Here is a 22,615-nt window from a genome sequence, read left to right on the forward strand (position 1 = left end):
ATTGTGTGCAGCTAGATCAGAATGTTTAAAACCTGTACATGTCACTTGTGTTGACACTGCGAATGTGTGAGTTGTGATTCATTGGAGAACTTTACTCGAATCAATTAATTTCTCATAAACTCCAGCTTAAGAGAAATAGCGAACGCCATTTCAGGTGCATAGAACACTTTCATGTTGATTTTGCATGCCTACGCCCAATGAGCAAGTACAATGGAGAGCCTAATGGAAATATTAAGCCTAACACTCAGAACAAAGGTGTGTTGATTTGCCGGATCATTAGCAGTCATGGCAGATATTTGTGGACCGAAAGATAGATGTGACCGGAGAGACATTAATGGAGGATGTGCGGGACTTCTCTGGCAGGTGCTGAGTCCAAACTGCTTTTGCTTCTGGCAAAACCACAGTGGACGGGCAAATTACAGTGGATTAACTCAGCATTGTCCCCAGCATTCAGCCACTCTGGGACACATTCTCGCGTATTCAAGTTTTTAATTACAGTTTACAGCCTGTGGGTGGTGGAGACAGTGCTGATTGCAACAGGAAAAAGTGAAAATGTGAAGAGAAAAAAAATGAGAGAGATGTAACAGGATGACGAATGAGCACTGGGGTCAGAGTTTATGCAAAAGGCGGGCGATAATTCATCCAAGGTCACTGCATCATCGCATACTAAGACTGTAGAAAACACATCAATATTGTGCAATTTGTGCTTGTTTCAACAGTCCAAGATACCAAAATGATCAAAAGCACTAGCCCTTTGATAGATGTTTCTAACCTTTTACACCGACAACCGTTTTATTTGTTCAAATCCCAAAGAAACATTGTACAAAAATGAGCTACAGATTTGAAAAGACTTACCAACCAATCCCAGCAGTTTAAATTAATGGAAATTGTGTTAGATTACTGTACATGAAATCTGTTTATATCTATATAGCAAGAACAGTCAAATAGCTATACTAACTAAGCATAGTTCATATTTCAGTCCTCTGTCAATATTAGTGTTCCTGGACATGTTTAAAATTGAACTTAACTGAAGGCAACTTTCCATTACAGATGGAGACACCATACACATCCACTGTGTAGGTAGATTTTGGTTGCACACTTGAAATGTAAAAGCGTTGTTTATCCACGTATACAGAGAACAAACATTCAAACTTCCTTTTTTTCCCTCAGCTCTGTCTTTGATGTCTCTTGAGGCCTAATGACGGACAGACTTCTCGGAGGAAGCACTTCATTACAGCTTGGTACAAGAGGCATTCATGACAGCGGAGTCAGGATGCAACTTACTTTGCAGGGTTAACTGGTCTGATCATGCACCGCTCTCTCTCCCTTCCCTCTCTTTTCTATCCTTCTGCCTCTCTCTTTCTTCTTCTTTCTTTCTCACTCTGTCTCTCACTCACGTGCACAATCCCTCTTCGGTCTATTTAAGTTATCCACAGCCGTGCACAAGAAGCCCTAAATGCGCCCTGTGACGCACATAGGTAGTCGCGCAGACTTTCAATTAATGGGAAACGGCGGCTCTCAGGATCACTTAAAGTTGAGTTGCACTTACAGTCAGCTGTGTTTTAAGACATTTAATACAAACTGCTCTCAAAACATAATAACAATGGGCTGTAAAAGGGAAGTGCACTGAAAATATGGACTGTACCGGGTCAGTGAGGGATGAGGGCTTTGTCCAGTAAATTGGTAGAAGTACACTTTGAAATTGTCGATTGTGGACAAATGAATATCTGTTGTATTTGTATTTTTGTTTCCTGTAAATTATAGCTTGTTTCTGAGTCCCCCTGCTACAAAAGCTCAAAACTGTCTGAACAATTTACTGCCTTTAACTGTATTTCAGTGAAGCACTTTAGATAGGAAATTAAGTTGAACTGTGTGACATACTGACAACTGTAATATTGCTCCAAATGTTAATAGCACAGTAATAACAAATTTGGCTCATGTTATTTCTGTTAAATTTGAAGATAGACTGAAGTAGACTGTACGGTAAATATATTTGCATCTTCACTTTTTACAAAACATGTAACGACTAAATTGTCTGAGCTTTGAATTAATCTATATTTTTATTACAGTTGACTGGGGTGGGTCGTGCATTAACTTTTTGTTTACGTAATTCTACATTTTCCAGTTGTTTTTTTTCTTACAGTTATTTTCTACTTCTACTTCAGGAATATTCAAATTAAGTATCTGTACTTGAGTAATGCAAATAGTAACTCATGCCGCTGAAAGTAAAATCATAATTTTCATTCGTAAAATATGTACTCTGTATTTACCTCACTTAATTCTTCATTATGATTTCTTTCTATAGGTTTTTATGGTATTTTCTCATCATTTATGTCACGACTGAAACATGAATCCAACTTTTACGCTGGAACAGTTACTCATAGTACTCAAGTAAAAGTACTTTTTCACTCTACCCACCTCTGCTGACAGAACGTAATATGAACATTTGGAATATATAGATTTTATTTTCTCTAAACAGATTTTAGCCATAACTAATTGAACAGTCTTTCAAAGCAATGTGTCTACATTCATAGGCCTGCAGCGAGCAAAGACGTAATCATTGCTCTTCATGTCTGTCTGACGTAGCCTCAGGGGCTCAGGGACTATGGCATTGCCTGCATCTCAGTGAGCTTTCAATGATTCCAGCTGTGATTCAGAGCACTCCTTATGTCACGATGCCTCACTTCATAAAGAGCTGAGGCAGGTTTTGTCTGTCAGTGACGCCATCACCTCAGACTGGGAAGTGCTTACTCATTACCATTAAGCATCTTTAGGTGGTTTTAGTCATTTTTCAATACTTTTATTGCATTTAACAGGTGTTTTGGTTTTATTGAGCAAATCATGTGGATCAAGTTGGTGTAAATTGGTTGATTGAAATTGGAGAATAAAAATAAAATGCCATATAAGCACTGTCCTTAAATGGAGATGGAGATTCTCTTGCGGATAAGTGGAAATCCATTTTAGTTTCTGCCAATCTATCAAAGCTGTGACTTGTCATAACATTGTCATGGATGGAACCTGAGCAGATCAGCTAGAAGATTGGACAAGCATGACTCTTAAGTTTGACCAGGTAATGCATGAGAGAGACATTACACAGCACTGTAGTGACGGTACAGAAAACTGCTTTAAATGTTTACCACAGATCAAAAATACGCTCCGGAAGTGGCAGAATAGAGATTTATTATTTAAGACTGGCATTTAGCGGCAATTACGCTAACATTGACATTTACAGTTACTTCATCAATTAACCTTTTTAGTGAATGGAAGAAAAACTTTTTTTTCTTTTTGCAATACTGAGTGCTTTTACTGTCAATTCAACCTGCTTGGGTTGTACTAATGCTAACTGCCAATTATCACTTGAAAATGTCACTCTCAATTTTAAACTCTAAATTGTTATTTAGCGCAAGAGTCTACTTGTGAATATTGTTTAAGTGCCTTAAAATCTTTTCTTTGGCCATTATGTGATTCAATACAAGTTGTGCATCTTTAAATTAAGCAGTTATTACAAAAGAGTATTCTTTAGTTTAGGGACTTCAAACTCAACACATGATATTCAAAATCCATATTGAAAAATCTGTCCAAAAAAGGAAAATTATTAGTACAAAACTGTGATATTTTGTGCCTGTAGAAGCTGATTCATATGGCAATCTTCATTTTGAAAATGGCCTTGAAGTTTCAATTTTCCATATACACCTTTGGAGAAACTTAAATCTAAGGACTAAATATAAGACTAAAATCATTTCACACCTTATTGTGTGGATTAGACTTTATTTGTTTCCAGGTGAAACTTGTTAAGAGAGAAAATTGGACCAAAACTTGAAAGAATTCTTTAATTGCAGCATCTCCCCTTAAATATTAGAGCAAATCATTTACCGAATAATCGACAATGATTATCTTTTATAGGAAAGGGCTTGTAGGTAACAATTTGACCGACAACTTTATGTGTTGAAGGACCCACCCAGATGTATCAGTTCTGGCTTTACGTCAGCTGAACTGGACATCTGCTGCCATAATTTCAACATTTGGCAGAAACATCTGACAATCAGCCGTACTAATAGGTTGCAACACCATTTACACCGTGCGCCATCAGACGTTATTTGCAAAGGGAAATCATCATAGATCTTTTTTGTGGATAATTACAGTAATCCTCTTTGAATTCAAACCATTAGAGCTTTGTTTGGGTGGAAATTGTCTTGTGTTATTACAAGCGTTCAGTATACTGGTCGGAAATCATTTGTTGAGTCTCCATTAAAACCCACATCATTTAAATGGCCTTTTAACAATGAGGTCTGCCCAGATGTGCAAAGTCTGACATTATAATGCCATTTGGTAATCTCTATTGCATTGGTTGATACATTGATGATTGATGCAATGATTAGGTGGATTCTTTGTTGGTGAAGGTTGGGGGATGGTGTATTTGTTTTGTGAGGCTTTTGCGTGGGCCGTCAAGGGGTGCGGGGCCTGAAATAATTAGCCTCTCCAGTCGGGACTGATCAGTGTCACTGTCTGAGCACACATACACAAAGTTTCCCCAACCACTCAAGTGTGTGACAGGAGGTTTCCAAACAGCCAAGAGAACAATCTAATTTAAAAGGGTCTATCCCAAAAGTTAAACAAAGCGAAGTTTGGTTTAGTTTCTTCAATCTTGGCTGCCTTTATGTATGAGGTAAATGTTTACCAAACTGCCGGCACGACTCTTCAAAAAGGAACCAGATAATGAAATGCTCGTGTTCATTCATCTACTTCATTCTAACTGGAGGCCTTTGATGGAGTACTCTGCAGTTATCATACACCATATTTTCTTTCTATTACAAGAGATTATTGTACACAATGCAAGTTTGAGTTGAAGACAGCAGTTCTCACAATTACGACTTAATGTAACACTAGCAAATTGTTTTAGACTGGTACAGGTAAGCTTCAGTGACAAAGCCAGACAGTCAGTGTGTTGAAGTAGTTGTTGAATTTGAAATTTGGTGGTGTGGCCTCGAGCTGGGGGGAGGGAGGTATACTATTAGAGAAAAACAAACACAAGGTTAAACACAAATAAATACCATTTCCATAACAGAAATCACCTCTACTGTATATAGCCCACATGTGCCGCCACCACCACCAAAACTGCAAATAAAGTCACCACCTAAAGTGAACCCCTGTCGCCCCCAGCTGTCAACTCCAAAAGAAACGGCAACCGGCATTGAGCCTATGAAAGCACAGTGCGATTTAGCAAGCTCACCAGAAAGCAACATGTGCACAGGCCTGCTCAGGAAGAGGAAGTAGGCATGTGTAGCTCTTTACTTTAAAGACTGTCACATGACCAGACCTGTCCCTGACACATTAACAAAAAAATAAATAATGGCCAGTTTTTAGTTCCACTAGATCTATAAAAGACCGTACCAGATATAAGCACTTATATACACCGTGTATATTTTACAATTGCTTGCACCTTATTAGAAATCTCAGATCATCAGACTACAACCTTTTAGTTACACAACAGACAAAAAGTCAGATAGTGCTGATCGGTAGTTCAATAGTTTTAAAAATCATGTTCTGTACTGTTTTTTTCCCTTTTTATTTTTCCATTTGAATGTTATATAATCGATGTCATTGCTGCTTGTGTGTTTGTTTTTACTGTGAAGCACATTGAGTTGCATTGTATGAAATGCACTATATACTGTAGATAAATTATCTTCTTTAGAGCTGGTGTAAACCAGACTAAAGTAGTACTAAACAAGGAGGTGGAAACAAAATCAATAAAAATGGTCACTAAATTATAACTTCTACTAAAACGGCAGAAAGACTGCATGTCACCTGGAAGAGCCTGCATACCTCAGTTTGAGAATCACTGGTCTATACAATAATTTGTGAATCGGAGGGTTGCTGGTTCGCACATAAGTGGTGTAATTGTATCCCTGAGTAGGACGCTTTAATGCTCAAATCATCGATGGCGACCGGAGGCTCTGATGACAAACAGTGTAACAGAAAATTGACTTTGTTATCTGTGTTTGCAGAAATACTTTGTGGACTCAGGCCAGGTTCATTCACCTTTTGATCACTGAGGCTGCACTTCTAACCAGACACTGCAGACACGCAATCCACCATGACCAGGTAATTATTACTGAGCAATTTGCAAACAATGTTCAAAGCGACTGCCGTCTTATTTTGCCAGAGGGTGCTGTATCTTTGCGCTACTCTCTCTGCTTTGTGCGTGTGTGGCTGAGGAGTTGACTGGTTTATACGGAAGCTTCAGTTCTCCGGGCTTCCCTCAACCGTACCCCGACAACCAGATCCAAGTGTGGAACATCAGCGCCCCAGCAGGACACCGCATCAAACTTTACTTCTCCCACTTCAGTCTGGAACCCTCTGACCAGTGTGAATACGACTATGTCCAGGTACAAACAAATCTGTTCTATAGTTTGTTCGATAACTGGCTGTGATCTTTGGCCATGTCAGAGCAGGCTTTTGCTGAGGGGAATGAGACCCTGCGTTTCTGTGGAGAGGAGGGGAAGAGCCATGAGAGCAGTCCCAGGAACACAGTCATCAAATCAGCCACGAACCAGCTGTCAGTGATCTTCAGAAGTGACTTTTCCAACGAAGACAGGTTCACTGGGTTTCAGGCTTTCTACGCCTCAGAAGGTGATGGCACATTTTTAGTAGACACAAGATCACATGCTTATTTATGCATTTGTTGTTGGACGGTCACAGTTCATGAAATTACAAAATGAAAGGTTTGTGTTTGACATTCATCTTACGCATTCTGCTGAGATTATTTTCAGACGGCCAATCAAGTTATTTTTTATATTCATAAACAAGGTTGTTGCTCCCAAAATAAAGGCTTCTGCAGGCTTGTGATTGTAATTATATGTTTCATAGACATCAACGAGTGCCTCTTGAAGGTAGATGGCGAGCCGGTGTGTGATCATTACTGCCACAACTACATCGGCGGGCATTACTGCACCTGTCGGCAGGGTTACCTTCTCCATGACAACAACAGATCGTGCACAGGTAACAGACTCCTAAAAGCCCTGTTTATCTGTGGCTCAATGAAGAGGAGTGTTAAGACCTTTACACAAAACAGTTGGACCAAATATTGACCTTTGTAATAGCAGTACCCTGTCCATGTGGACCGCTGTGAGTGGCGAAGTACAAAAGCTGTTTTCAATACTGTGATATACCATAAGTGTCGCTTAGCTCAAGTGATGATCGATGTTGGTGTCTTAACTACCATTTTTGTGTGTTTATAATGAGATCATAGGTCAGACAAGTTTTCAGTATTTGTACTACGCCAACTAAAAGATCGACTAGTACTCATGCAATAAACATATAACTTCCGATCATCTACTCACAACTATTAAAGCTGGTAGTACATCTTTTACTGCAACTGTACTTCCGTTTTTCTGTGGCTTCCTGTACCTAATCAATCCATGTTTTAGAAAACTTTTAAAAGTAGTTCATGTATAATTTAGTATTTATGGAGCAAAAGTACAAAGTGATTTCCTGGCTCTTGTTATCGTCCTTGGCTGGTTTTCACTTGATCACAGCTGGTTTTCAGTCGCTGATCTTTGTCGTTGTAGAGGTGAGGTTAATTACAAGTGGATTCCTGAGGGAAAAGTGACTTTAAAAAGCCCATTAAAAATTGAAACCTGCGCACAGTGCTAATAGTCCACTAGCACCGGTAATTAGTCACAATTACCACTTCATGTGCCGCACATATTATTCTTTGCCAGAGGAGAAAAGGCTGACAAAACAAAGCATGCAATGAATAGGTACGAACGATTATCTGCCTCCAGATTTTACTAACGATATGAGCGGTATCGACTGTGCCCCTCTGCGATACTCATTTGTTCTGGTCTGGCCTCGCGTCTCCACACATGCCAATGCAATAAAACGATGTAAATGAAGGCCATTATTTATGAGACTTGGAAATGTCTAGATCGACAGTTTAGAAATAATTTTGGCCCTCATCGTTGAACTTATTCAAAACCTAGAACGGTATTGGAGAAACAGAGAAAGCGATGGGATTTTGCATACCAATGGTTTCTACCATTGGTATGTTTTTATTTTTATCAAAGAATTATTTATAATGTTACTATTATAACGACAATACCATCATTTGCATTTACAACAATGATGAGATGGATGTGTTTTGAAATGGATTTTATAATGTTAGAGTAGGCTACACCCTGTTGAAACATGTTCTTTGTTCATCTCTTTTTACAATCTGATTTGGATAATAGCCTGTTATTATTTCGTAGAAGATATTTGAGTAGAGTCGACCGGATTGGGTTCATTAAGCTGAGGACAATTTGCTTTGATTCTTAGAAGCTTTTTCTCGCTCTTCTAAGTCAACATTCAAAAATAAAGATTTTAAGAATGAATTAGAAGATTTTCCACTGAACGTAGCAGCTATATACACAAACAAAGTTTTTCAAAGGATTTCAAGCTTCATACAGTGCTGAACACTCAAAGGGATATTTCAGGATTTTTTCATTTCCTAGTTATCTAGAGTGATGTTGATTTCTGGAGATGTATTTTTTTTATTCATGCAGTCCTTATATTAGAAGAGTTTAGTGGCGCTAGGCTAGTGCTAGGCTAGTGCATGTCTATGGTAACTAGTAGCCTGCATTAAAAACCTCAAAATCATCAGATAGTCCTTCAAACGTTGCCATATCTGATTTGTAGAAAGCTCCTTTGTGAATTCCACGTGTAGGAATGCCGGCCTCAGGTAAACAAACTACTGTAGATCCAGTAACCTAGCAGATCACTCCGCCTCTGCGTAGCTTACAACCAGGAAGCTGATGCTGCTCAAATATAAGTTCTTTTAAATGCAAATGGTTATATTTCAGACAGACATTTATATCAGTAGTCTGGTGTTATAAGTGATTTGCCTCAGGTGCACTGTGCTTGGGTCAGACTGTTTATATTGCAAGCTACTAGTTACCATAGACATGCGCTAGCCTTGCACTAGCCTAGCCACTAAACTTTTCAAAAATAAGGACTGCATGAAATAAAAAAAAAAATAAAAAAAAAAAAAAATATATATATATATATATATATATATATATATATATCCAGAAATCAATCACAATCTGGATAACTAGGAAATGAAGCCCTATGTCAATCCTGAAATATCCATTTAAAGACTTACATTTTGACTTCAAACTCGAGAGGAAGCTTCAGAAGAAGTGAAATGTGCTCAACTTAATCAACCCAGTCCAGTCAACAATTGTGAATCTCTACTACGATGGATAATTCCTCGACGACAGAGACCTTACACAAACTTACCACCACTTTTCTGTTTATGGAAGAATCAGCTACTCAATTTGTATATTTAAAAATGTCTGTACAGTGCCATGTAGGAGCCAGATTTGGACCGATCTCTCTGGTGTTCTGACCAGTCCTGGATACCCAAACCCATACCCTCCCATGACCCGGTGCAACCACACCATCAGTCTACCAGAGGGCTACCGAATCCTGCTGGACTTCACTCCACCGTTTGATATAGAGAGCCACCCGGAAGTTCCCTGTCCCTACGACCTGCTCAGAGTAAGTCATGGATCTAAATATATTCCACCTCATGCTTGTGTGTGGGCAGGCTATCACTGATCTGTCCTGCAGCAGAGACAAACTGCGTAGACATGTGAGGCCGTGCATATGTATGATTAGGCAGACATCAATCCGGCTTCAGCATTTAATGACAAGACATGTCTCCCTCTGAAAGATTTCTACAGCCGGGCAGGAGTACGGGCCGTTCTGTGGATCCACGCCTCCGAAAAGCATAGACACAGGAAGCTACCAAGTCCATGTGGCGTTCCGATCTGACAGCAGCGGGAAGAACAAGGGATGGAAGATCAACTACAATAGTGTCAGGATCTGATCAATGACTGCTATACCCAGAGACAGCTGTAATGTACAATACAGTAGGCCATATTGTCAATGCATCCACGCTGCAGAGAGCAAATTTATAGTTTCCGAGGGATCACCAATCTTTTCATTATACGTTCAATAAAGACAGAAGCTAGGCCCCTGTGGCAAAAGAAGCATATATAAGAGATGAACTGTTGGCAGATGTTAGATGGATGGTGGCTGGCACTTTTGCCTCACAGCAAGATTGTGAGACCCATTTGTCTTTTTGTGTGGGGTTCTTTTTTTCTCTGTGCTACAGTAAATTCTCTCTCAGCATTTTATCTTCCTCCGTGCAACCAATAAACAGTGACATATAATGTACTTCTTGTGTGACTGTGGTGAGGGTGGTTAAAGGCACAAAGCAAGAGAAACTTTTCCTTTAGAACCACTGAGTTATGAGAGTGTTTTTACAGGAATGTTGATTAATTAATGAATAATATATATACAAACTGCGGGTATAAGCATTGTCACTGAAACTGTACTTGTTGTGAGTCTAATCCATAACTGCTTACACCATATACCAGGTCATCGATGTCAGTACTGTAAAGGACTGTATAGATGATCAGTCCTCCACAGCCAGTCATTTAACCTTAATGCACTATGTAGCTCATTCTCAACAGCACTCTTTGACTTAACTTCTCTATCAAAACAGTCATTACAGGCTTCTTCAGTCCTGGGAAAATAGCCTCTTATTTGACGCTTCCTCCATCTGTGGCTCTCAAGTGGGGCAAAAGAGCACATCTCAGTCTGCATGAAAGAAATTATCTTTGGTTGTATCATCCAGGGTCTAAACTGCCGGATGAAGGCACGTGCATCACATAAAGCATTTACACAAGTTTGTTTTATTTTTTATTCCCTTTTTGGAGCTTTTAACATGTGCAGCTTTTTAGATATATTAGTGAGTAAAAAAATCTGCTAGATGACCCAGGTCAACCAAACATTAAAAAAGACCTTCTCATGATCATGTGTGGCGCCCATGCTATTTGTTTAATTCTCTGCAGACAAAGACATGCACATGATGGGAAAACACTGTTGTCCCTGGTGGGCGTCTGTCAGTGTGTGTCCCCAAGCTATTCATGGTAAATCAGTTTTATCTTACAAGGGAATACTCCAGACCCATCAGGGATCACATATCTCTTTCCCTCAGTGACAAGCTAATGGTATTTGCTAAAAATATATATTAGGGTTATCATTATAGTAGCTCAAAACTAACTGTAGGATCCAATATTATATGATCATGTTTTCTATTATTTGTCTTGACTCTATCATTTGACTGGATGTGACATAAATGTGTTCAAAACATGATTTTACCATACAACTGTAAGGTTTATTACACCATTACAAAAATATACATTATGTAAAGAGCCTTATGCTTTGAGCTGCGAGGCCCTATTACTCCATCCAGTTGGCAATAAACCTAAAAGTATGACAATTTAGAGCAACCCAGCATGCTTTTATTTTATAGTATAATTAATTAATTTGTTTGTCTGTCTGTCAGAAACTTTGCAATCAACATAGTTACCTCGTACCAACTCCTGTCCCTGCTGGACCTTCCTACACAATTTACAAATAGAAGGACTAGATGCAATTTATACTCACAACTGCCACCTCATGTCTTACACGTAACTGCAGGTTCTATATTAAAGGGGCTAGATGCAAGTTAGTCATTTTACGCTCACTACTGCCACCTCAGGTCTTGTGCGTAACTGCAGTTTCTATATTAAGCTCGTGCATGACGGCACTTCGGACCCGAATTGACACCTTTTTGGGTAACAGTGCAGAATTTTAGAGGCAGTTGTGGTGAACAGGTCTGAGCTCATTCTACATATTAGGACATGGCTGGAATATGTAGGGGGTGGGGGGATGCTTAATTTGAACATTTTTAAACTCAGTGTAGTCCCTTTAATAAAGAGGCTTTCAGATAAAACGGTGGTGCATTAAGTCTGTCCGGTCATCAGTCAATAAAAGCCATGAACCCACACACTGGCTTGACATTTGAAACCCAATGGTCAAATGTCTGTGTTTCCTGAAAAATCATCAAACCACAATAAATAAGGTTCGCACCAAAATGTCCACGGGCTCCTCGGGGCAGGAAACTTCTGACAAAGATCAACTGAAGCTGTTTTTTTTACTTTGTACCTGAGCTGAAGTCAGTTCACTCCTAATGCAATCCCAGTGTGACTGATCAGTGCTGTCGAATGCTCACTCAGTCCTTGTGTTGTTCCTGGTCGGGGCCAATTTCACAGGAATTACGCACCCCATGACTCCCATTAGACTACTGTTGGGAGATACTTGGCAACTGCATGCAGCAAATAGGCCTAGTGTAAGAATGAAATGATCACTATTGTACCAGAAATGAAGGTAAGGATGAGGGTTAAAAAGTATTTGAGATTTGAAGTAGTCTAACATAATATCAGGATCAGGAAAGCCAAAGGTCAAAATTACATGTTTGGAAAAACTAAATGTAAAGGGGCTATTGCAATAAGTTAACAGTTATGACAATAATTACTTTAATTATAGAGGATTTGTCCACACTTGTGTCCATGAAAAAAGATTGAATTTTATGATATAACTCCAAGAAATCATAAAAGGAAAGAAGCTCTTTAAAAAAACTGTATTTATAAGAAAACGCATTTGGAAATCAAAACGGTTAGTAACACCTACCAATAATGTAACATGGTAAATCTCCACTTATTTTTAGTCTTCTGAAACACTTGCATGTTGTAATTTTAATGTAATGAAAATGCTTTTTGACAGTTCTGCAAAGTTTTAGGACAACTTTCTTTTATTTGACGCGCCAGTTTCAAGACAGTTGCATCTCAGCACTGTCACAGTGAAAACTATTAAAAAAGCGAATCTAGCAATACACCACTTCCTGTATCCAATATGCAATGACAAGACTTCGGTGACATCTCCATCTTGCAAAAACACAAAAGGATAATTGCTTTTTAGATCATAACCGTATGATTTGCATTCATTTATATAAAAAAATATGACTGGCAGCAGACATGACCTATGACTCATGCTACGCAGTCGTACAGACCATAGACCTTTATCTTCCCCAATGGTATACGATTATTGACATGTGCATTCATCCAGAAATACTGCTTTAGTGCAACTTTTGCACAAAGATTTAGTGCGATTATCTCCATATCAACCAAAGACAAGCTTTTCAGTCAGCTATTCAAAAACACTCTCATTTAAAATGTTGTACCAGATGTAATTGACCTGTAGCTCATGGAAACAAACATGAGGCAATAATAGTAATACAGGCTTGCCTGTTGGTCAAAATGGAATGCATAGGGCTTGCAAGGTGTATTAGAACTTACACAGGCTCAAGCAAGGTTTTAAGCATCCAAATACACAGTAAAAGGTATTTGATCAAATAGACAAGCAAATAGACAATACAAACATTTTATTTTTTACAAAAGATGAAGATTTTTCCTTTAATATATAATATCAGAAGCAAGAGAGCCATTATGGAAAATACAAAAATAAATTTTCTTCTAAGTGATTATAAATCCTATGCCTATGGTCAAGAGAGAGTGATGCGAAGTGTCTTCTCAAATCTTGATCTTGAGGCGTAAACGTACAGTTTCAACAAGCCATTGCTTGTTAAAAGAACTGTTTGTAGTAATAGAATCTCAAATAGCAAAAAGTTTGGTCCTGACAGGTCTGGAATGCTTAGCCAGCATAAAGTACACTAGCAACATTTATCAAATGAAATATCAATGTGTTAATGTACCTTTCTATAAATCTTTTTTTACTCTTAATAATAACTGTACACCTCTTGCAATAATCCACATGTAGATCACCATGCTGTTGTGAAACTATTTTGTAAGGTCAAAAAGGTTGTAGGTAGTAATAAGCAGTTAGTATAGTTGCTACAAAAGTAAACACATTGATTTTGGCATCTAAGCACGCTTTCCCCAGTGGTTTAAAAATGCACAAACGTTATGTTTGTGTCACTTTGTTCATCACATAAATATGAATATAGTCAGTAACATCGCATTTTCTTCAACCCTGAGGCCGTCGCCTATCAGTTTCTGCTCATTTGAAGGCATCACCTATTGGTCGCCCTGTGTTGCTGTTTCCTGGTCTGTGTTTGTGTGAAGGGTTTGGCTGCTGTCCGACTGTGAGTTGCTTCTAATGCATTGAACTGCCTGGATCTGCTGAAGTCTCTTCTGTAGCTCAGCCTCACAGGCCTCAAGCAGAGAAGACGTCTTGTCTCTGTCCCAGCCCAAAACCTGCTCCATGGACTCTACGCCCCGACTCACCACCAGCTAAAAGAAGAACACTCACATCAAATACAGTAAATATAGACAGCATTACTTTCAAAGCAGCTTTACCCTTTTTACTTTTTCAGTGACAGAGGTAGAAAGTTGAATTTAAAATAACACCACAGTACACGTAATTCCACAGTGAATAGTCTTTCCCCATTCAACTCTGTCTTTATCTTCATCATACATCTTCTTTGACTTCTGCAACTACCACTTTGCACTACGTTAAGAAGACTAATAATGTCAAAGTCTAAAAGACTGGAGTACCTGTAGATCTTCAGTGGAGAGCCTGGTCTCTGGACTAGTTTTTCCTTTCAGAACCATGATGGTCCGAAAGAGAAACCCAGACGCCGCGTCCACCTCCATCCCATCAGGGACATCATCAGCCCCTGTATGAAGACAGCACAGGTTAACCTAAAGGCTTGGGTTGCAATTGTAATCTAGACACAATGGCTCCACCTGGTGTCGACAGAGAAGAAGTACACGTCACATAAAGAAAGAACATAAAGGATCAAAATGTCACAAGCTGGATAAGTAAATCCAAATATGTATCAACAATAAAGTAAAACCAAAATATTATTTTACTCTATCTAATCTAAAATGACAGTGCATTCTCCGAGAAACTGCAACATTATCAAGGCAGGTGGACACATTTTCTTTCTCCCTTTTTTTACCCAAATTTCTGCTTAGTAAATGGCGTTGGCATATTTTAAAATGTTTATTCTATAAATCTCATTACCTTGCTGCTCTTGATTTTCAGCATCTTGATTTACAGATTTGAGGTAAAGCTGAAGCAGCTCTTTTGACTGTCTCTCCTCTTCCTTTCTGTCCAAATATCTCTGCAGAGTCTCCTGAAGCTCCTGGGCCTTTTTCTCTTCATATCCCAGAGCAGATGCCAGCTCAACACAAGGGACATCTATTAACACCTAACAGCACAGCAATAGGTTAGTAACCCAGTACAATCATGCAAAACAATGTTGCTGTACCTGTAAATCTGCCTCAGACATGAGAATGACACCTGCCAAGTCCTGCTTTAGCTGCTGAGCTAAATACACCCAGGGACCAACACTAGCATCAACATCGTCGGTGTCCATCACCACAGAGTCTCGGGCCATCCACGCAGTACCTCCATCCACTGCAAGACAACATGATAACCATATTACAGTACAGAAAGTTTATCATTGGGCCCATAGTTAAAATAAAGAAAATATCTCACTCTTTTTAACTGGTGACCATGTCTCTTTTTCAGCCAAAAGCATGAACTTTGTTTCCACAGGTAAGCACAAAAAGTAGGCTTGATCTTCCACAATTGTCCCATCGTCTTCAAGGACCACTGTCACTGAGGAGCTGGGGCTGAGACCCAGGGATTCCCCTCCTAAAACAGAAATATTACTTTAGGTTTCCAGGGAAACATATTCACAGAGCGCTGAAGCCTGAGGGGTTAACTTTTGGATGATTCATTATGTTAAACATAGATTTGAAAACGCAGAACAGGTTTGTGTTCCTTCAAGGAAAACAAATAACCACCACACACAACACAGTTTATCTGTTAGAATGTAGGGGGGGCAACACCTAGGAGTGTGGTGCAGATTAAAATTACATACGATGTTTCTATGTGAGGTTCACGGACACATATTTGTGAGTCAGCAGACTTCAATGTGTGGTACTTCAAGAATGTCACCTGATTTTCAACTTCTGCCAGAGCTCTTGATGTCCACCCAAAAAACAAACTGAGCTAACTTAAACAACGCAATAAAACTTTTCAGTGATTAATAGATCCATGTAATGCAACCTTATGTATGAAAAATATAATTTCGGAATTTGATAGCAGAGGATGTGCTTTGGGCAACGCCTGCTTAGTAGGCATATTCTCGGAATGAAGACGGCGATCTCAAGTGAGATCTGACAAGTTTCGACATGAATGACAGTGATTCGTGGATATTTCCGTTTTTGGGCACACTTTATTGAAATCAAATTGCCCCCATGATCCCCATATATAAACAAGTTAGTTTCTGCGCCAAAATAGACATGTGTAAAACTTACCCTTTTTCTTCAGTTCATCTATTGACGGAACCGCCACACCATACGATTTCTGTCGCGTGTAGTTACAGATTCTACACGGTTTCCCATTCGACATCCTTGTCCAGTCACTTGGAATAATATGTTCTACTTTAATAACTCAAATATTGATCAAGAGTAGCGGTGGATGACAGGGCTGCTGCTGAACGCGGAAGCTCTTCTTCGGGTTTTGTAACAGCAAGCTTTGTTTACATTGCCACCTATCTTCTACTGGGAGTATTACAACCTGTCGCACAAAAAAAAAAAAAAACAGGCCAGAAAAAGTAATCGAGCCAGAAATAATCGAGCAGTCTGAGTCAGTCAAGTTAAGAAAGATGGCATCCACAGAGCCTGACCCATCAGCACAGGTGGAAACTTCTTCTTCTTATTTTATCAGTAACCTCAACTTATTTAAACGAGACGCATTTACACGCGTTCTTGACAGACTTTATCATTGAAACGCGTTATTTAGGAAAATGCACATACATTCAATTTTAAGATGCTTTTTATGACACATGTTAGCATTAGGGCTAGTTAGCATGCTAAAATGACAAAAGTTCAGTGCAGGACATACATCTGCTGCGAGGTGCGTGCACGGGCCATAGACATGTATTACCTACTGTGTGAAGGTTTCTGTAAGATTTTGCAAAACAATTGGCTGTCTACACTTTAGCAGCAAAGCAGACATAGACAGGTCACTGTCAGTAAACAAGCTTCTGGATTTGGCAATAACTGACAGGCTGGATAGAGCTGTCATCTACTGAAATAACATGCTGTGTGTCCAATTGCGAATCTCTGTATGTTTTATGATCATCACGCTGACTATGTGACCCGTGATAATAATAGACAACAGGCACCACTTTGTACACATTAATACACAGTTAGCCGTGTACCACTACGAAACTGTTGAATGTTGAATACTTGTCAGACTGATGAGAACATAATGAGAATATTATCTTTGCTACATGCCATCCCTCATCAGTTTATCTTTTTTCTATTATTATTATTATTATTATTATTATTATTATTATTATTATTATTATTATTATTATTATTATTATTGTAGTGGTGGTCCTTTTAACGTACTGTCATGACGTAGCACTAAGGCTGGGAAAAAAAATCGATTTGATTTAAAAATCGAGTTGGCAGGTCAAATCGATTCATATTTTTAAAAAAAAAATCATTGTTATTTTTATGTTTTTATTATTTTTTTATTATTATTGTTATTGTTATTGTTCAATCCAAATACAGTAATAATAATAAATATAAAATAAATAAATAATTTGGATGTTTAACAATCTTTGTTGCACAGTGACTTTTCAGTTAGAGAAAGGGTTTGCCTTTGCAATTTTGTTTATGTCGATGCACTTTAGTTAAATACACAATCGGCCAGCCCTACACAGCACATGTATGTAGAATTAATTAAATATTGTTATACAGTGTAACGAAGTATAATAACAACAGCAAAAACAGCATAATGTACATTGGCTCAAACACGTGTAATACACATGACGTCCGGTAGATGGCAGGCTAACATAAGTCTTCATTCATCTCTTTAGACGTCCATCCTTCCTCGAGATGAGGCGACCGCTGCTCCAAGAGAAACACTCGTGAGTCTCTTCAGTATTTCTTCTGTCTTTCTTTTTTCCTTTATAAATTTCAATACCCAATTAACGTGCATATTAGATAAACTTTGCTAGTTAGCTAATGAACAAGCTTCATGCAACTTTGTACAAAGAACATGTTTTTTGATCACTTTTTATTACAATTTTCAACACTTGAAAGACGTCAACCTTGACTTGAAAGTCCTCTGTTTGTTTTTTGTTTTGTTTTTTTCACCAAGGAGTAATTTTTAATCAAATAGGATTATACAGCCCATTCCCCATCCAAGATCAAATGTTAAAGGTTCCCAATTAGCTGCTTTGGTGGCACACTGACGTCCCCAAGCTCATAATGAGAGACTTCTTCATGTTCTCCTTCTTTGGAGAGGCTTGTTCTTTAGAAAAGCACAGAGAAAGGTTCATTCTATCAGTGCTTTAATCATGTTTTTATTTTACCACCTGCTTTTGAATAATTGTTGGAGGGCATTGTTGTGTTTCAGTCCATCTCTGGCTCAAGCAACTCTTAGATCTCGGGTGATTTTGATTTTGTTTGCTTTTGCTTGTTCATAGTAGAAGTTTGAACCACTTCTTCCCATTGTCCAAAAGCAAATAACTGTCTTTAAAATACTTCAATCACTTTGTAGGCTACTTACTGACAAAATTATAAAAGGCCTTGAATGGATTGATATTCACATTGGCTTTAATGTCATGTGCTTATTATTTGCACTCTAATATCACTGAAAATTGGACAGGTAAAATAATAAAGGCTAAGTTTAATGTTCAAACCGCAACGCCAGTCATTGTTACTATTCATTTGTCTAAAGGGTGTAGAATGAAGAATATAGCAATGAGTGTCAAAAGTACATGTGCCACTTTTGATTTGTTCTGCTGACAACAGCACTCATTATTGCCTGCTTTAGTGTTGTATTTCGCAGGTATGTTCCCTGTCCTTGTTTGGGCACAGCATCGTTGAGCCCAGAAAAGTGCTGTATTGTCGAGCTTACATGTCTCAATGTCATTCAGCGCCATTCACTCTTCATCCTCCCCCCATCATCCCTTCATGCCAAGGCTAATTTAATCCTGGGGTTATTGATTGTGGGAGCATTCTCCCAGGCTTTCTTTCAATTTACTTCAATTTCATCATCCCACTGCGCTTCAAGACTGCCTCCTCAAAAAGGGAAGAATTTCTTGTTATGAGGGTCCTGATTCGAGAGAGGTTGACAAGTCCTCCCTCCTCCCCCTCCTCCCACCAGCGCCACCAGCCTCACTTCCTGGGCTTTTTCTTCCTCTCTTTTTGATGAGCTGCTCTTTCCCAGTTAAGTGGATTATTACAGTAGGGATAATTCTTGTCACATGGCATTATTTGGATGAGGTGAATAATTGAAATTTGTGTCTGAAAGAATTTGATCTGGATGAGAGAAGAGGGAGCGCTGGCAGGGCTCTGGGAGGGCCGGGGAGGGCACGGGCCTTGGATGGCGCTTGTGCGTTTGTGTGCGCGTCAGACAAGCCGCGCCGTGTCAGGCCGGGGACAGCAGTCATGTTAACAGGTTGTGACTCACCTCGCCCACATCAGCGCGGCCTGGCACTCTCCGCCTCTCCCCCTCTTAAGTCGAACAGGGCACGGCTCAGAGGCCAAAAGCGCCATCAGAGGCCGGGGGGGCTCCGGACCTGCAGCGTGGCGGGATAGTGTGACCAGCCGGTGCCGCTGCCTCTGCCTCGAGCTCATGCCTCACTCACGCTCTTGTATCGTGTCTCTCGTATCGTCTCTGTGGGCTCTGCCCCTCCCACCTTGTTAGGCCTTTCTGTCACCAATCGTTGTGCTCTGTGTGTCCTTTGTTTTAAATCACCCGACACATAGAAGTGCTTTATGCAGAATATAGTTGACGCAAACAAAGAGAAAATGTGTTCACCTTTACAGCTTATTCCAGTAAACCTGACCCTTTTTTAAATTACTTGAAAGTCAAATAATTACACTTTTGAGGATGCTATATCTTCACCATTTGACTTGAGGCCATAAGTTTCTGCATGCTCTTTCAAAGGGCTGACTTGTGTAAATAGCCAGTCACAAAATATACTGAGGAGGAGAAGAAATATTTACTAACTATTGATAAGAGAACTTGGGGTCATGTGTGGTAGTAGTTTGATAAATTCTTGGTGTTGAGGCTAAATGTTTTTAGAGGTAGGGAAATTGGAGCAACCAAAAGCATCCTATGCAGGAGAACATGCAAACTCCATTCAGAGAGGCCCGTCCTGGCCTGAGGATTAAACCTTTCTTGCCGTGCCGTTCTTGTGAACATCTATTACACTTGTCCTTATCGATTTTTGCTATAATATCTTGTTTTATAAATGCAAACGTCTAGGAAAAGAATCCACAAAGCCGTTTGTAGTTCTCATTCTGCACAGAGCCATTACAGTTTTGGGGTTGTAGCTGTAACAGAGGGATGCCGGTTATGGGAGGGGAAATATGAATAAGACGAACATCCGCGGTCTCACACAGCAACTTCAAAAGCTCCCCTTCCCCAGGATATTAGGCGACTGTGATGAAAAATTTAGCAAGCGTTAAATAAGCCGCTTTGAAGTGATCTGTTTTGGCTCAGCAGTCTCCAAATTTCCGTAGCCCCTCTGCATTAGCCAGCACAGGGTACAGGGAGGTGGGAGAAAGGTTTTTTTTTTAGGGACGGAAACCTCAATGTTGGTGCCAATAGTTATCAGAACTTTTCTGACAATATAAAAGAACAATCACAACAGCTACTGCCCATGTGGATACGTTTTCTTTTATGTTAGAGCTCCATCTATTGATAGGACCTCTTCCTCTCGTAACAGGATGACAGATGCTGGTCATGTGTGAACTGTAAAAAGTGCATTGCGATTGTGATACGGCTTATTTTACACCAGTATCAGTTAACGCTTGTATGCATTCATTGACACAAGAACTTACAGTATTTACATTTATGTTGTTCTAGAAATATTAATATGTCATGGCCCCCCATTATGTTTGAAAAATATCTGTAAGATGTCCAGCAAATACTATAGTCCAAGTTCCCTTCCATTATGTTACTTACAAACAAAAAGCAACAAAACACTTGCATTAAGGCCCCCTGAAATTGCAAACTGTACAAAGAACAAAAGTGTGGGGTCATTTTCCTATAAGCTCAATAAAAACAAACATTCCCTATTTTTTTATTTCTGTTCATTTATGCAATATCATCTCTAAAAGTATAATTCTAATTTTTGCAGACACTTGTTTCAACATGGTACAAATTAATAATTGGCCGCTGAATTAGAAAGTGCCACACTTAATGTGTCTGGTATGTTAACTCTCTTCTGTGGAGAACCTGGGCTACCGTTTAGGCGCCCGGGGAACCTTCTGTGAGATTTTCCTTTTTTCTCCTTTGCTCATTACTTTAATTGTAATTGTAATCCTTTATTGGAGCTGTCCGCAGTAAAGAAGAGTTATGGCCGGAGAGGGGGCGCGAGCTATGAAGATATTTCATGATTATTGGAGAAGACGGTCACTAGGTGGCAGCCACTAGTTCGGCCCAACTGTAATTGCTCGGCGACAAAGTGATGCCGAGGTACGAGATGCGTGTGCATGAGTTCAGGTTAGAGGGAGAGGAGTGTGGGCCGTTTGAAAAAGAAAAGTGACACACAGAAAGGTCCCGCCCCGGCCTGGTGTAGAACCAAAAACCTTCTTACTGCATGAAAAGAGCACTAACAGATCACAGAGTCAGTTTTATGACTTTGTGAGCTTTTTTTGTTTATAAAGAATACAATTAAAATTTCACAAAAAAACGTTACAATCACAAAACATAATTGTCATAAACCAACCTTTTATCGACTGTAGTTAGAACGCTTGAAGTGGGACTTGACTCTTAAGTTTGCTCTTAAATGCATCAACAGAGTCACGCAAACACGAAAAGAGCGGATAATCATCCCAGGGCCTTGGCCTGGAATGAGTGATCTCCCCTGGTCCCGAGTATGAGGGTCCAAAGGAAGGTTCTGATCTAAAGACCTCAGCCTCCGAAGGGGGGACAAAACAAGTCTCTAGGAGAGAGCCTGACCACGCATGGCTCTAAAGGTCATCGCCAGGTTTGAAAGATGAAACAATAAGTTACTGGGAGCCAATGAAAGGCTTTCAGGATTGATGCGGTCCTTGCATTGTTTCTGTCAAGTTTAAGATTTGAACTTCTGAAGTTGTAATTTGCTCCAAGTGTGAACTAAGTGAATGAGTTTTAAGTTAACAACAGTCTTCTCACAGCACTTTGAGAGTGGGACCTTTTGGCCTGTGTTAGAAACAATAAAACACTGGTCTTTAACTTGGGTCCTATCATCAAGTGCTCTCTTTACCATCTCGCTGTTGCTTCATGTCATTATTCAAAGTTTGTAAATAGAAAGCTATTGTAACTTAAAATACAAACAATAAGGTTGTAGAAAATATGGTGTAGTCTCGTTTGTCATATTTCTAACCCTTTACCCTATTGTCAGCATGGGAAACATCTGCACACAGCAGTCTGTTTTAATTATAGAGCTTGGGCTTTCTGAAATGCATAAAAGCCACATTCTGTTGTGTTTGTGGCTCTAATTCATTGTGCATCATGCGCTGTTTGTTTCCGTGGTTAATGATACAGCAAAGGCTCCTCCATTTTATTGTTGCTGTGTTGCACATTTTCCTCCTCCTCGCCCAACGCCGGCCTCTTTCAGTCCTCTGTATGAATTCTCACTGTCATGTCCAAGGACGAGTGCAGCCTGCGCAGGGTCAGCTAATTGCTTTTATGA

At 39.5% G+C, this 22,615-nt stretch overlaps 3 protein-coding genes across 4 annotated transcripts in view; 2 read left to right on the forward strand and 1 right to left on the reverse strand.

Moving 5' to 3' along the window:
* Window positions 1-3,049: 3,049 nt before the first annotated feature.
* On the forward strand, window positions 3,050-9,871 carry masp2 (MBL associated serine protease 2; the record flags this gene model as incomplete). Its single annotated transcript, XM_079558284.1, has 7 exons — window positions 3,050-3,070; window positions 5,977-6,102; window positions 6,219-6,386; window positions 6,453-6,630; window positions 6,868-6,999; window positions 9,344-9,540; window positions 9,716-9,871. 7 exons carry the CDS (start codon window positions 3,050-3,052, stop codon window positions 9,869-9,871), a joined length of 978 nt encoding a protein of 325 aa, XP_079414410.1.
* Window positions 9,872-13,889: 4,018 nt separating this feature from the next.
* Window positions 13,890-16,424, reverse strand: dffa (DNA fragmentation factor, alpha polypeptide). The gene is made up of 6 exons (XM_079558692.1): window positions 16,224-16,424; window positions 15,397-15,555; window positions 15,167-15,315; window positions 14,920-15,106; window positions 14,448-14,569; window positions 13,890-14,183 (listed from the first exon to the last, which is right to left on the reverse strand). Exons 1-6 carry the CDS (start codon window positions 16,315-16,317, stop codon window positions 13,968-13,970), a joined length of 927 nt encoding a protein of 308 aa, XP_079414818.1. The 5' UTR covers window positions 16,318-16,424; the 3' UTR covers window positions 13,890-13,967.
* Window positions 16,425-16,529: 105 nt separating this feature from the next.
* pex14 (peroxisomal biogenesis factor 14) overlaps window positions 16,530-22,615 on the forward strand; it is a 56,150-nt gene continuing 50,064 nt past the window's right edge. For both annotated transcript variants that reach the window (XM_079558617.1, XM_079558618.1), the window contains exons 1-2: window positions 16,530-16,606; window positions 17,798-17,848. In XM_079558617.1, coding sequence (XP_079414743.1) covers window positions 16,574-16,606; window positions 17,798-17,848 — 84 coding nt within the window. In that variant the 5' untranslated portion in view covers window positions 16,530-16,573. The remainder of the gene's footprint in view (window positions 16,607-17,797; window positions 17,849-22,615) is intronic.

This window comes from Gobius niger, assembly GCF_951799975.1.
Source record: "Gobius niger genome assembly, chromosome: 6".
Taxonomy (NCBI): domain Eukaryota; kingdom Metazoa; phylum Chordata; class Actinopteri; order Gobiiformes; family Gobiidae; genus Gobius; species Gobius niger.

Bases quoted from the DNA above. Each gene is read 5' to 3' on its own strand.
- dffa (XM_079558692.1), bottom strand. From the start codon at position 16,317: ATGTCGAATGGGAAACCGTGTAGAATCTGTAACTACACGCGACAGAAA. The intron at 15,316-15,396 runs GTGAGATATTTT...GTTGTCTTGCAG, and splicing joins ATGGTCACCAGTTAAAAAGA to TGGATGGAGGTACTGCGTGG. The intron at 15,107-15,166 runs GTACAGCAACAT...CTGTGCTGTTAG, and splicing joins TGTCTGAGGCAGATTTACAG to GTGTTAATAGATGTCCCTTG.